Here is a 14563-nt window from a genome sequence, read left to right on the forward strand (position 1 = left end):
ATATGAATAAGAGAAAAAACACCAATAATTTGAACACAATACGGAATGTGATGTTATTGGATCAAAAATGCTGAAATACACCTATATCACTATTATACGGTAATAAATTATTGTGGTAACTAATATCTGTGATGAATTTGAAACTCGTCGACATTAAACTTTTTACTGGTTCAAAAAAAACAAATGCTGAAATGGGCGAGCAAAATATATTCCTTGTAGAGTCCTCGAGAGCTTGTGGTTGCTCATTTTCAAAACTTCAAACGAGCAGGCCACCACGGATATCCTATCCAGGAAATGAGATCCATCACTGGCCCACCAAAAAAAATATCAAGAATTTGCTGGCATTTTTTATTTTCTTACTTTATTTTAATTTTTCCAACCTTTACATTACTCTCTCTATATAAACAGGCTCATTACATTTCAATAATTTAACACTCCATTCTACATCATCTCCTTCTTCTTCAATTTCATCAAATCAATCCTTTTCTTCATTAAAAATGGGTGTAGCAACTTGTTGTGATATCCTGATAGCAATCTTGCTTCCTCCTTTGGGAGTTTGCTTCAAGACCGGTTGTTGCAGTGTAAGAATTTAACCATTTTTTTCTTTCTAAATTTTGTTTCTTGATTTTAAAATTTTAATTAATTTATTTTGATTGATTTGTGGTTTTTTCAGATGGAATTCATCATCTGCATACTGCTAACAATTTTGGGTTACATCCCTGGAATCGTGTACGCTATTTACGTCATTGCCATTCAAGATCGCAGTGAACTTGGTGGTGAACTTCACCGCCCTATCAATGATGCGTAGTTTCTTCTGAATCTTTCTTCGTGATCCCATTTGGTCTGATCTGCGTAATTTTATTGATTTTAATTTTTAATTTTCACTTTGCAGTGTGATGTGTTGTTCTTAAATTTAACTTGAGATCATCAATAAATATTATGTTTGAGTTGAACCAATTATTTGTATATTTGTTTATTATTTTTAGCTATAAACATGGATCAATCAACATTTTAGACCTAAGTAACTAATTTATCGTGGGAACAAACTAAACTGAAGAACTAGTCAAATATAATGTGTCATGGGCAGTGATGACACCAGTGACCTGTTCGAAAACTCGCAAGCACCAAATATATCGTGAGATTTTCTTTTTTTTCTTTTCTTGGTAACGAGTATTCAGAGTTTTTTGATTTCTAGAATTCAAAAAGCAAGAAGTCAGTTTGGGTGTGGAATTTCAAAACGACTTCTAAAAACAGAAAAGTCGATTCTTTTGTCAAGCAAAATACCTGGACTCATGACTTCTGCTTCCCCATCCAAACACACCGTAAAGAGCCTTGTTTTTGAAAGTGACTCGTGGAAACATAGTACAGAAAGGAAGATGGTACTATGTCGACCGTGCCGATTTTTATATACCACCAAAATTCTCTTGATCGGTAAATTCTGGTGCGGCAAAATATTAACACCTCTGGATTTAGCCAGCAGTGACTATGAAATGGGAATCCTATTGATGATATCGGTATATATGGCATTTCTCGAATTTGACTTTATGCAAGGCGTGGGGGAGTTTAAGTCATACACCAATAATATTGGTGCGCTCATTTTTAATCCATTTAAGATATTTTAATAAGCAGCTAGCAGCTCATGGAGATGGAGATAATGATGTATATGGGGAGCGAAAGTCGGTAGGACATGGGAGGAGCCTCACTATATGGCACATGCATCATGTGTTGGGCCGTAGTACACGGACCCATCTCCTTTTATTCAAATCAAGCACTACCGGGGGATGTGGATTGTTGCATCACATTTAAATCTTGAATATATTTAAATGAGGAAAACCGGTAGTATTTAAACGAGGAGAACCGGGAACAAGTTTCCGATTTCCTCACTAAGCATTTCAGAAAATTTTTCACTTCTTCCAACCCTAGTAATATAGATATTGAGGAATCCCTTAAGTTTGTTACTCCAATTATCTCTGATGAATTAAATGCTTTTTTAATTGCTATTCCATCGATAAAGAAAATTGAAGATACGCTATATTCATTAGCGCCTTGGAGTTCACCGGGACCTGATGGTTTTCCGACTGATTTCTATAAAGATAACTAGGACACTGTTAGAAATGAAATAATCTCTCATGTTCATAATATCTTCGAATCTAAACATCTTCTTAAACAGATAAATTGTACTTTTATAACTTTAATTCATAAGATCAAGAATGCCTCCACCCCTCATGATTTCAGACATATTAGCTTATCTAACTCTGTGTACAAAGTTATTTCTAAAATTTTAACCAATCGTTTGAAACCTATTTTAGATTCCCTTATCTCTCCTTTCCAGTCTGCCTTTGTTGCTATCAGGCAGATTCATGATAATATAGTAATTACTCATGAAATTCTTCATGCTTTTAAAAAGAAAAAGAAAAAAACAAAGAATGGTCGCATTGCTATTAAGCTTGACCTTTCAAAAGCTTTCGATAGATTAGAGTGGTCCTTCATCCTAGCTGTGTTCAAAAAACTGGGCTTCTCGGATGACTGGTGTCAAATGATACATCAGTGTATTAGTTCAGTCTCTTATTCTGTGTTAGTTAATGGCTCGCCGGGTATGACTTTTCTTCCTTCTCGCGGTATTAGACAAGGTGATTGTCTTTCTCCCTATATCTTTATTTCGTGCATGAATGTTCTGTCTCAGTTGCTTTTGAAAGCTGGGGAGCATAATTTAATTCAGGGTTTCAAATTTAAGAAAAACAGTCCTTTGATCTCGCATTTATTTTTTGCTGATGATTGTATGTTGTTTGCTATAACCTCGGTAACCTATGCTAGAAACATCATTAAGATCATTAATATCTTTGCTAAAGCCTCAGGTCATGTGATTAATTTTGAAAAGTCGGGTTTCATTACTAGTGAAAAATGCATCACAAGCATATCAAAATTTTGTCTAAAACTCTTAAAATGAAGTTTCTCAGTAACTCTGAAAAATATTTAGGGACTCCCCTGTTTATTGACAAAGATAAAACTAAGTCTTTCAACTTTCTTATTGATAGCTTTTATTCTAGACTGAATTCAACTAAGAAGACTAATCTCAATGTTGCTGGTAAAACTGTTGTCACTAAGCATGTTTTATCTTCTTTGGCTACCTATCATATGGCTTGTTTTCCCCTTCCTAAGACAGTTACCTCCAAAATAAATGCCATTCGGAGAACATTTTGGTGGTCTAAAAGAAACCCAAAGCATGCTGCTTATTTTCATTCTTGGAGGGATTTAGGTAAAATGGGTTGGAGGTCTAGGTATTAGAAATTCATATGCTACTAATAGAGTTTTCATAGCTAAGCTTGGTTGGAGAATTTTGAAAAATCCTAATTTACTTCTATCATCCTTCCTTAAAGATAAATATTTCCCCAACCAAAACTTGCTGGAGATAGATAAGGCTGCTGACTCTTCTTCTTGGATATGGAAAGGTATTATTATTGGCTTAAGGTTTATCAAGGCTAACTCTATTATTAAAATTTGTAATGGGGCTTCCACAAATATTTGGAATGCAGTGTGGATTCCTGGTATGAATGATCCACCTTTATCTACTCACCCTGATTGTTCTGATTTTACTTTTTTCAAGGATCTCTTAGACCCTCATACTAATTCCTGGAATCTTAACCTGCTCTCTATTTTGTTCTCTCAAGATATTGTTACTAGAATTAAAACAATTAGATTAAATCTCAGTCATAATGATACTTTAATGTGGGCTCATACCAAGAATAGAAAGTTTACAATTTAATCAGCTTATAAAATATTTGTGAATGATATTATTTCTTATGAGGATTCTGTTTTTTGGAAGAAAGTTTGGGGTATTGATTGTTTGCCGAAGATAAAGTTTTTTATGTGGAAATTTTTTGCTTATATGCTCCCTGTGAATACCTTGATTCAGATGTATAATCAGGATGTAGATACTTTGTGTCCCCTTTGTCGCAGTAATGAAGAAACTGTGAAGCACATTTTTATAGATTGCCCTATTACTGCTCATATTTGGTTCAGTCTCTCGTTGAATCTCTTAATCCCTTCTGAAATTGATTGGATTGATGACTTATTTCTCTACTGGCATAGTTCTGATCTTCCTGACTCTCCTTATAAAGTCTCCCGGCCCTCTATTGGTTCTATTGTGATGTGGAGTATCTGGAAGTTAAGATGTGATGTTATGTTCAGGAATATTCAGTTGACATGCCTCGAGTTATTCTCAATACTAAGAGTCTTATTAACTCTTATATCTCTGCTCCTTATTGTGGTTCTTCTGCTATTTATAATGATATTAAAATCTCCACCTCTGAAGTGGATCATATCATGTTCGTTGATGGTTCTTTTAAAGATTTTAATATGGGTTTGGGTGTTATATGGTGTGACTGTGCAGGAAATGTAAGAAGCGGGAGAGTTGATTTTGGTTTGACTTCAGATGCGGTGGGTGTTGAAGCCACTACACTAATTTTGACCATCTCTTGGGTAGAAGAGATGAATCTCTCCAAAGTTGCTTTTGTCAGTGACTGTCTCCAGTTGGTTCATTTTGTTAATGGAGTCAGTTCTAATATTGAATGGCGGAACAACGATCCACTTGAAAAGTGTCGGTGTCTTTTATCCAAGTCTTTTCTTTTAAATCTGTGTATGCTAAGCATCTGTACAATCGTATATCTGATCGTCTTTCCCGTCGTGCTAGATTAGATAGTATTAATAGTCTCTGGGACTCCTTTCCTCCCTTTCTGAATTCTTTGTATAGGAAGGAGTCCCTAACTGCTGTTTGTAATTCGTTTCTATCTTAATGCATATGTTAAAAGGATTTCAGCGCCCCCGCTGAGGTAGATACTAGAGATCAGTGTTTATTACAAGTATTTCTAGCAAATTGAAAGTTCAGACTGTTATTGTTAGATTTTCATTATTCCAGTGTATGTTTACATGAATGATGAAATGTGAGATACCAATAATATCGCATCTATTCTTAAACGAAGTCATTTACTTTAAAGTTTATGTAACTATTAGGTTGAATCTTAAAATCCTCACTTATAAAGTATCTTTTTTCTGGAGCTTTAGAGTGCATTCCTATAAGTAATAAGTAGCATTAGAATAGCTTCTGAATCACATTTGAAAATAATGTTCAATCCACTCTATTGAGTTGTCCATCTTCCCATCTGAAAGCGGCCTTTGTTCCTTTTTTTTTCTAGATCTTTTCTTGTGGTTTTCTCTTCCCTTCATTTCCCTCTGCAAAGGTTTTTAAAGTTAAGACAATTCCAACAATTATAATGGGATCTGACACAGAGATAGCTATGTTAACCTGTATTCCCATATAAGCTTTTTCTAGGGATGGTTTTGTTTGGTTATTTTTAGTTTTTTTAAATTTATCTTTCATAGGATTATAATAAAGATTTTGTATGATGTTTTAATTTGGGGCGTATATTTTTTTATATATTTGTTTATGTATCTAACTGTGTCACTTTTATTATTTTTGCATTATTCTGGTTTGGTTTACTAAATACCAGGTTATGTCTTGCTTCCCAAACATGCCAAGTTATTATTGAATAGAATTCAAAGTCATCCTATTGCACTTAAGTATCTATTTGGGATATTAAACCAAGTATTCAACCAGTCATGGAAGTCACTATCGTGAAACCTACCATAGACCAAACACATGATTAATTTGATCGAAAATGAATTGACGAGGAATATAATAATACGTTACGTAAAATACCTTGCTTGAGTGAAATAAAAACATATTCAGTGGAACCTTATAAGAGTCCATCCCCATATGCTTCTCCACCAAAAAAAAAATTCAACAGAATCGAGAAACCATATAGGACCTGATTTGTTGAATATGGTCCAAAAATTCTTTGAATATGGGTATGTTTCCAAGGAAATAGATGTTGCAATCATTTCCCTGATGCGTAAGACTCTGAATCCAACAACTCCTAGTGAGTTCAGACATATTACTTTGACAAATACCACATGCAAAGTTATATCTAAAATAATTGCAAGTAGAGTGAAACATTTACTTGAAAAAATAATCTCCCAATACCAGTCTGCCTTCAATCCTGAAAGAAAAATTGCAACTAATATTGTCATAGCACACGTAGTGATTCATAAAATGAGAAATAGTAAAACTAAAAAGACATTGTTGAGCCAAAATATCGAAGCTTTCGACAGAGTCGAGTGGACTTTTCTAATTCTAATCATGACTAAATTAGGCTTAATGAAAAATGAAGTAAACTAATTAAAGAATGTATATCAACAACAATTTTAGTTGTGTTCATAAATGGATCTCCTAATGATTTTCTCATACACGCTAGGGGTTTTAGACGGGGATATCGATTATCTCCTTACCTTTTTCTATTTTTCATGGAAGCCTTGTGTAGGAATTTACTAAATGTCGAAGAAAAGGGATTGTTGAAAAGTATAAAAGTTGTTCCCCATACTCCTTTTGATAATCATTTACTTTTTGCGGTGATTGTTTATTTTTTGTGAAGTTAATGGAAATAACTAGTCATAATTTTGTCATTCTTTTTAGTGAATTCGGTATAGCATTTGATCAATTAATCAACCTTAATAATCAGGAGTTTTCTTTAGTTCCAAAACCCCCATGGAACTTGTTAAAGCACTGCTCGGTCGAACTCGCAAGCTTTGCATATCAAGCTTGTTTGTCAAGTTTAGTTAATCAAAACTATAGTCTTGATTTCTAGCCTACTTATAGCTATGTCTAGGATTAGGATATAATGTGTAGTTGAGCTTTAGACTTGAAGGCGTTCATCGATTGAAGACGAAGATCTACTGAGGAGAGCTTGGATGAACTTCATCAACAAAAGGTATGTGGAGAATAAAAGTTATCTATCACTCAGAAGTCTATTTTATTCTATCTCCTAATGAGACTAAGTCGTATAGCTATATATACTTTTACATTATACACATTTGATATTTCGAGATCGTTTATCTATTTCTTGAAATATGTGTTGGAAGCTTTTTGCTTTAACAATGTTCATCATTATTCCTGACGAGTTTAGTTGGAAACAATTTATTTGTTGGAAACTAAATATCAAGTCAAAAGATGATCATGTGAAAGTTGCCTTGAAACATCTTACATGATTTGTGTGAGACAATCATTTGATGTCGACTTGGAAAGTTTTGTATTGATCATTCGATCACTTGAAAATACTTAAAGCTGACAGCTTGTGTGAGACATATATTGTCGTCTTCTAAGGATGTTTCAATGATTTAAATGGGAGTTTAGGAGATTCAACCATGTCTGGATACAAAACGGTATGCATACCTAGTATGAGAACTCTATTAATATGATTAAGGTCCGGGAACCTTGTTAGCGTACCTAGTATGCGAATGGTTTTACCTGTAAAGGTCCGGGAACCTTGTTTTCCTACATAGTATGCAAGCGATTCTATATGAGTTGGGTCCGGGACGGCTGTTTGCATACCTGGTTTACGAACGGCCGGACAAGGCCAAGGTCCGGAGCTGTTGTTTGCATACCTGGTTTGCGAACACAGTGGTTTAAGTTCTAAAATCGATTAAGTATGATTCTCGTACTCATGAACTAAATATTTATGAATTAAGGCAATCTTTGCAAACCGTGGCTTAATGTTCATGAATTTATACTTGTGTGAGTACTTTGTACAATTACGATTTCTATCCGATTTTGTTTCAATTGGTTCATATATATTTCTATGAGATAGTGAACAATTGAACAACTCTATTTGAAACACAATTAGATTCATTTGATTATCTTTCATGATTGATTGATCATCATATTTGATCTAGAAGTGTTTATGAATATGGTTAATACAAAAGTGTACATACGGCTAACTTCGGTTAACTGTTATTGAGCCAACTCAATATACATGTTTAGGTACGGTTACCTATATCTAAATGAAGGTATATTTCATTTGTGTGTAACAATCTAAGACCATGTAATGGTGGAGATCGATTTCTTTATTCTAAAGCAAACTTAGTTGAATCTTAAATCAGGAGTCCATCTAACACTGAATATTGAATGCTTTTTTACTAAGCTATCTTAGCTTTGACTATAAGCAAACCCTGATTTGAAAGACTATATAAGGGAAAACTTTAGCAACTGGAAAACCTAATCCCGACAGTTTCCTGTGTCCTTGTTGCAACTAGAGTCGATTCTCCTTTAACCTAGGTTTTTCAAAAACCCCATTAGTTTAACGACTTGAGGACTTCATTTGGGATTCGTGAAGCCAGACCCAACTATTTTCTCAGTAGTTGCGTGTTCTGATCTTACTTGTTCTATCGTTTTGAGTACTATTGTAAAGACCCTCGAGCTCGTCAACGCTATTAGACTAGTTAAGAGACGTCTTAGCCGCTAATTACTCGATTAGTATAACTCGAACGTTAATTATTAGAAATCAATCTAACAACGATCTAGATACGAAGCTAGTACCGTTGAATAGATCTCGAAAATTTACGCAAAATGGACTACTCGAACGTGTCATTCGGACACCGGACAAAGAAGATATCATCAGATTATTATGAAGCGCAGAATCGTCATTTTAATTTTAACCGCCTGGCTTCCCCTTACCCATTTCTCGGTTTCCTTTAGCATTTTGGTCATCTTATCTCAATTGAGAAGATAAAGATCGTATTATTTCTTCTTCTTTCTTCTTCTTCTTCTTTCTTCTTCTTCGTTCTTCTTTCTCTGCTATTTTTTTCTTCTTCTCTGTCGACTTTTTATTCCAAAGAATTGAGTTGAAGTTTCATGATTAAGTCATAGAAAGTATGTTACTTGATAAATCAAAGATGAAGTGATGGATCTAGGAGTTGATTTGGTTCTAGAGAGGAAGAAAAGATGATTATGATCTGAATTAGGGTTTTGATAGAAGATTGAGAAGTGAATCGAGACGTTGAGGGATGAAGAAGAGATGGGTTGTTGTTAAATCGATGAAGTGAAGCTTTTTTAACGATGAATCAAAGAAGTTAGGGTTTATAGAATAAAATTCAAAGAATAATTTGAAGATGAAATTGGTGATCCTAGAGGATGGTTAGACTTGGGTATTCGGCGGTTATGTGGATTAAAGTGGAGTTACAGGGGGAACTGAGTTTCAATTGATGAAACTGGTGAAGGTGATGAACTTCAGGTCTAGAACGTTAATTCTAGGGTTCCAATTAAAGTAAGTGGTGAAGTATTAATCATAGGATGCTAGTGTTATGGGTAAGCCTCTAAATTATCTGAATTTTAGTATTTTGATTTGAATGGTTATAATTGTTGAGGTTCTGTGAATATATCTAAGTTGGATATGAGTTATGAGTTGTTAATGAAAGTATAATGAAACTGACATTTAGGTAACTATTATGTGTATGTTGAATTGAAGTTATTTTGGATGGATTGATTGTGGTGTTGATTACTGGTGGTGGTATGAATGATGGGTTTGAATATTAGTTGAGTAATTTGTTTCTGTTTAAGAGGACTTGTGCTTGATGGAGATTGCAGGTGTTGTGAACCGAATTGGTTGTGGGATCGATTTGAGTATTGCTGTTGATGTGGTAGATACTGGAATGTTATTGAATACAAGGAAAGGTTTGTTGTATAGGAAAGGTAATGGTTTTATTGAATCGAGATGGTAGTGAACTGGAGAATATGTTATGGGTTGGTCTGGTTGAGTGGATGTTATTGTTGGGGTTGTGTGGATTGAAGATAATAGATATTGATATTTGGTTGTGTGTTGATGTTGTTGAACTGGGCAGTTATAACTGAAAAGAAAGAAGAAGAGTTGAACTGAATTGTGCCAGATTGTGTTGCGGTTGAGATGTATTGCAGGAACATAGATTCTGGTAATGTTAATTGATTTATATCAGTTGAAGGGAAGAGTTAAAAGTTATGACAAAATAAATTGAATGAGATGTTATGTGGCTATGTTGTAGGGATGAAGGTTAGATGAGGGTCTTGAGTTGAACCTCTCTAGTGAAAGATTATAACTACATTGATGATTGTAGGGAATAGCTTATAGCTCCACTGGAGGCTTGCTACTGCAATTGCAGATAGGATTAAATTGCAGTTGTATTTGTGTATTAATCTTGAAGTTTGTTTTGAATGAATAAAATGTATAATGATTGTATAAACTTAGGTTCTTGGGTATTAGGCTTGTTAGACATCCCAGTCAGATTATTTGACTGTTTTTATACCTAGCTGACTCAGGGTATCTAACGGAGTTGATCCGATTTGACTCAGTGTACCAGTCTCGGCTCAGTTGACCGATTTAGTCTTTGACTTATTTGACCATTGATCCTGGAATTTGACTTTACGTGGACTGTTAGTTGACCCCTTGACCGTCAGTGACCGTTAGATTGACCCAGTTGGGTCAGGTCTTTTGTAGTGGGCCATTCCCGATTAGGCCCATGGGATTGGCCTTAGGGGCATCAATCTTAATTAGTGTTTGGACCACTTATGGTCCGAATTAACCTTTGGCTTCTTCTACAAAGTTGTTGATATGCACAAGACTTATCTAATAGACTATAGAACCAATCCATTTCAATTAGTAAACCTTAGATATCCTAAAGATAGATAAATAAAAGATGTATAACCTTAAATGGGACTATAATCATTAGAAAGATTTGTATGATTCTTGTGTGAGCCTTTTGGCTAGCTTCTTAGACTTTTTGTGTGATTAACAGTTAGTATATTTAACAACGATCGATTCAAAGGATGAACCAGTGGATCGTGGATCTCGAGGTAGGCGTGGCTTGTCATCAAAAGAGGTGGTAATACTTTTAACTCTTTTGAAACCATTTTTGTTTTCTTTTACAAAATTTTATGTTTAACAAATTCACAATTATCTGATTATGCATTGTTTTCTTTAAATTTCGAAAGTATATAGAATACGCTCCTTCATTTTGGTGTGTAAGGAATTGGTCGACACCAACATTGATGTGTAAGTAATTGGACGACATCAATGCATAATATTGGATGTGTAAGGAATTGGTCGACATCCAATATATTTCATTGTCAATGTATACAATTGGATGTGTAAGGAATTGGTCGACATCCAATAATACATTGTTTTGTCGAAGGAGTTAGTTCTATATACCACGATTGTTTGTTTCTGTATTTTGGATGCCATTTAGTGTTTTGGGAAAAACATGATTTGTTATTGGATGTGTAAGGAATTGGTCGACATCCAATAGACTTCATTATCAATGTATAATATGGGATGTGTAAGGAATTGGTCGACACCCGATATATTCATTGTTTTTCCAAATCATTCCAATGATTACTTGAAATTTAAATGTTATTCCTAATGGGCACTCTGTGCTCACCCTTTTCCACCTTCAGTTTTCAGAGACAGATCAGAGTTGCGCAGCGAAAGCTTCGAGGGTTGTTTTCGTTAGTTGGTTAACTTCTATTATGTTTATTATATTTCATATTGTATCGGTAAACCAAATGACTATTGTATATGTATCATTTGAGAGGACTTCTTGTATATATATGTTTCATAGCGGGTTAGTTTTGGGTTAAGTTTTGTAACCAAAAGGCTAGAGGATGATGGTGTAACCAAAAGGCTAGAGGATGATGGTTAAGTTTTGTAAGCCTCTAAATTATCTGAATTTTAGTATTTTGATTTGAATGGTTATAATTGTTGAGGTTCTGTGAATATATCTAAGTTGGAGATGAGTTATGAGTTGTTAACGAAAGTATAATGAAACTGACATTTAGGTAACTATTATGTGTATGTTGAATTGAAGTTATTTTGGATGGATTGATTGTGGTGTTGTTTACTGGTGGTGGTATGAATGAATTGGGGTTTGAATATCAGTTGAGTATTGTGTTTCCGTTTAAGAGGACTTGTGCTTGATGGAGATTGCAGGTGTTGTGAACCGAATTGGTTGTGGGATCGATTTGAGTATTGTTGTTGATGTGGTAGCTACTGGAATGTTGTTGAATACAAGGAAAGGTTTGTTGTAGAGGAAAGGTAATGGTTTTATTGAATCGAGATGGTAGTGAACTGGAGAATATGTTATGGGTTGGTCTGGTTGAGTGGATGTTATTGTTGGGGTTGTGTGGATTGAAGATAATAGATATTGATATTTGGTTATGTGTTGATGTTGTTGAACTGGGCAGTTATAACTGAAAAGAAAGAAGAAGAGTTTAACTGAATTGGGCCAGATTGTGTTGCGGTTGAGCTGTATTGCAGGAACATAGATTCTGGTAATGTTAATTGATTTATATCAGTTGCAGGGAAGAGTTAAAAGTTATGACTAAAGAAATTGAATGAGATGTTATGTGGCTATGTTGTAGGGATGAAGGTTAGATAAGGGTGTTGAGTTGAACCTCTCTAGTGAAAGATTGTAACTATATTGATGATTGTAGGAAATAGATTATATCTCCACTGGAGGCTTGCTACTGCAATTGCAGATAGGCTTAAATTGCAGTCGTATTTGTGTATTAATCTTGAAGTTTTCTTTGAATGAATGAAATGTATAATGATTGTATAAACTTAGGTTCTTGGGAATTAGGCTTGTTAGACATCCCAGTCAGGTTATCTGACTGTTTTTATACCTAGCTGACTCAGGGTATCTAACTGAGTTGATCCGATTTGACTCAGTGGACCAGTCTCGACTCAGTTGACCGATTTAGTCTTTGACTTTTTTTACCCTGGGCTTTGACTTGACGTGGACTGTTAGTTGACCCTTTGACCGTCAGGGACTGTTAGATTGACCCAGTTGGGTCAGGTCTTGTGTAGTGGGCCGTGCCAGATCAGGCCCATGGGTTGGGCTTAGGGGCATCAATCTTAATTAGTGTTTGTACCACTTATGGTCCGAATTAACCTTTGGCTTCTTCTACAAAGTTGTAGATATGCACAAGACTTATCTAATAGACTATAGAACCAACCCAATTCAATTAGTAAATCTTAGTTATGCTAAAGATAGATAAATAAAAGATGTAGAACCTTAAATATGACTAGAATCATTAGAAAGACTTGTATGATTCTTGTGTGAGCCTTTTGGCTAGCTTCTTAGACTTCTTGTGTGATTAACAGTTAGTCTATTTAACCACGATCGATTCAAAGGATGAACCAGTCGATCGTGGATCTCGAGGTAGGCGTGGCTTGTCATCAAAAGAGGTGGGAATACTTTTAACTCTTTTGAAACCGTTGTTGTTTTCTTTTACAAAAGTTTATGTTTAAAAAATTCATGCATATCTGATTATGCATTGTTTTCTTTAAATTCCGAAAGTATATAGAATACGCTCCTTCATTTTGTTGTGTAAGGAACTGGTCGACACTAACATTGATGTGTAAGGAATTGGTCGACATCAATGCATAATATTGGATGTGTAAGGAATTGGTCGACATCCAATATATTTCATTGTCAATGTATACAATTAGATGTGTAAGGAATTGGTCGACATCCAATAATACATTATTTTGTCGAAGGAGTTAGTTCTATATACCACGATTGTTTGTTTCTGTATTTTGGATGCCATTTAGTGTTTTGGGAAAAACATGATTTGTTATTGGATGTGTAAGGAATTGGTCGACATCCAATAGACTTCATTATCAATGTATAATATGGGATGTGTAAGGAATTGGTCGACATCCGATATATTCATTGTTTTTCCAAATCATTCCAATGATTACTTGAAAGTTAAATGTTATTCATACTGGGAACTCTGTGCTCACCCTTTTCCACCTTCAGTTTTCAGAGACGGATCAGAGTTGCGCATCGAAAGCTTCGAGGGTTGTTTTCGTTAGTTGGTTAACTTCTATTATGTTTATTATATTTCATATTGTGTTTGTAAACCAAATGAGTATTGTATATGTATCATTTAAGAGGACTTCTTGTATGTATATGTTTCAGAGCGGGTTAGTTTTGGGTTAAGTTTTGTAACACATATCTTAATTGAATGCTTAAGTACATATTTTAGATTCTTAGTGCCTCGTTATTTAGTTAAACTCTTGGATTACTCAGCTGCTAGATTAGGGGGAGCTACAACTATCTTCTTTAAGATTTTCTCGAGATTTATCACCGATAGGTAAGATATAAAAAGTTGTCACAAAGTTCTTCGTCTCAGACTTTGTGATTCCACAGTAACTTTTTCTAGCACCATATAGTTAAGTTATTGTGAGGTGATTGAAATTTCTAGGATGCTATTCGGGAGTATAAGACCAGAGTATCAATTGGTTCCTGTTCACATTGATTTATCATAAGACGGAAAAAAATTCATAGGTACTTCTGTGGGAGACAGTTTATCTATCAGAATAGACATATCTGTGGGAGATAGGTTTGTTTATAAGTCTACGACTTTGGGTCGTAGCAACTCTTAGTTTTGGGTGGAATCAGCTAAGGGAATCAAGTGCACAGAATCCAGCATGGTTCTAGAGGCGTAAGGAACGCTATTGTACCTTAATCAGTGTGAGACTTGGTTAGGGTTCAACTACATTCCAGTCCGAATTTAACTTGTAGTAGGCTAGTGTCTGTAGCGGTTTAATACAGTGTGGTGTTCAATCCGGATTAGGTCCCGGGGTTTTTCTGCATTTTCGGTTTCCTCGTTAACAAAATTTCTGGTGTCTGTGTTATTTCT

At 34.9% G+C, this 14563-nt stretch overlaps 1 protein-coding gene across 1 annotated transcript; it reads left to right on the plus strand.

The window, feature by feature from the left end:
* Positions 1-412: 412 nt before the first annotated feature.
* LOC113361172 (UPF0057 membrane protein At4g30660-like) lies at positions 413-957 on the plus strand. Its single transcript, XM_026604508.1, has 2 exons — positions 413-581; positions 674-957. The coding sequence occupies exons 1-2, from the start codon at positions 498-500 to the stop codon at positions 806-808; spliced, it is 219 nt and encodes a 72-aa protein (XP_026460293.1). The 5' UTR covers positions 413-497; the 3' UTR covers positions 809-957.
* Positions 958-14563: the final 13606 nt, after the last annotated feature.

Source organism: Papaver somniferum, chromosome 3 (assembly GCF_003573695.1).
Source record: "Papaver somniferum cultivar HN1 chromosome 3, ASM357369v1, whole genome shotgun sequence".
Lineage (NCBI taxonomy): Eukaryota > Viridiplantae > Streptophyta > Magnoliopsida > Ranunculales > Papaveraceae > Papaver > Papaver somniferum.

Coding starts and splice junctions, on each gene's coding strand:
- LOC113361172 (XM_026604508.1), top strand. CDS start 498: ATGGGTGTAGCAACTTGTTGTGATATCCTGATAGCAATCTTGCTTCCT. Junction 582..673: donor TCAAGACCGGTTGTTGCAGT/GTAAGAATTTAA, acceptor TGGTTTTTTCAG/ATGGAATTCATCATCTGCAT.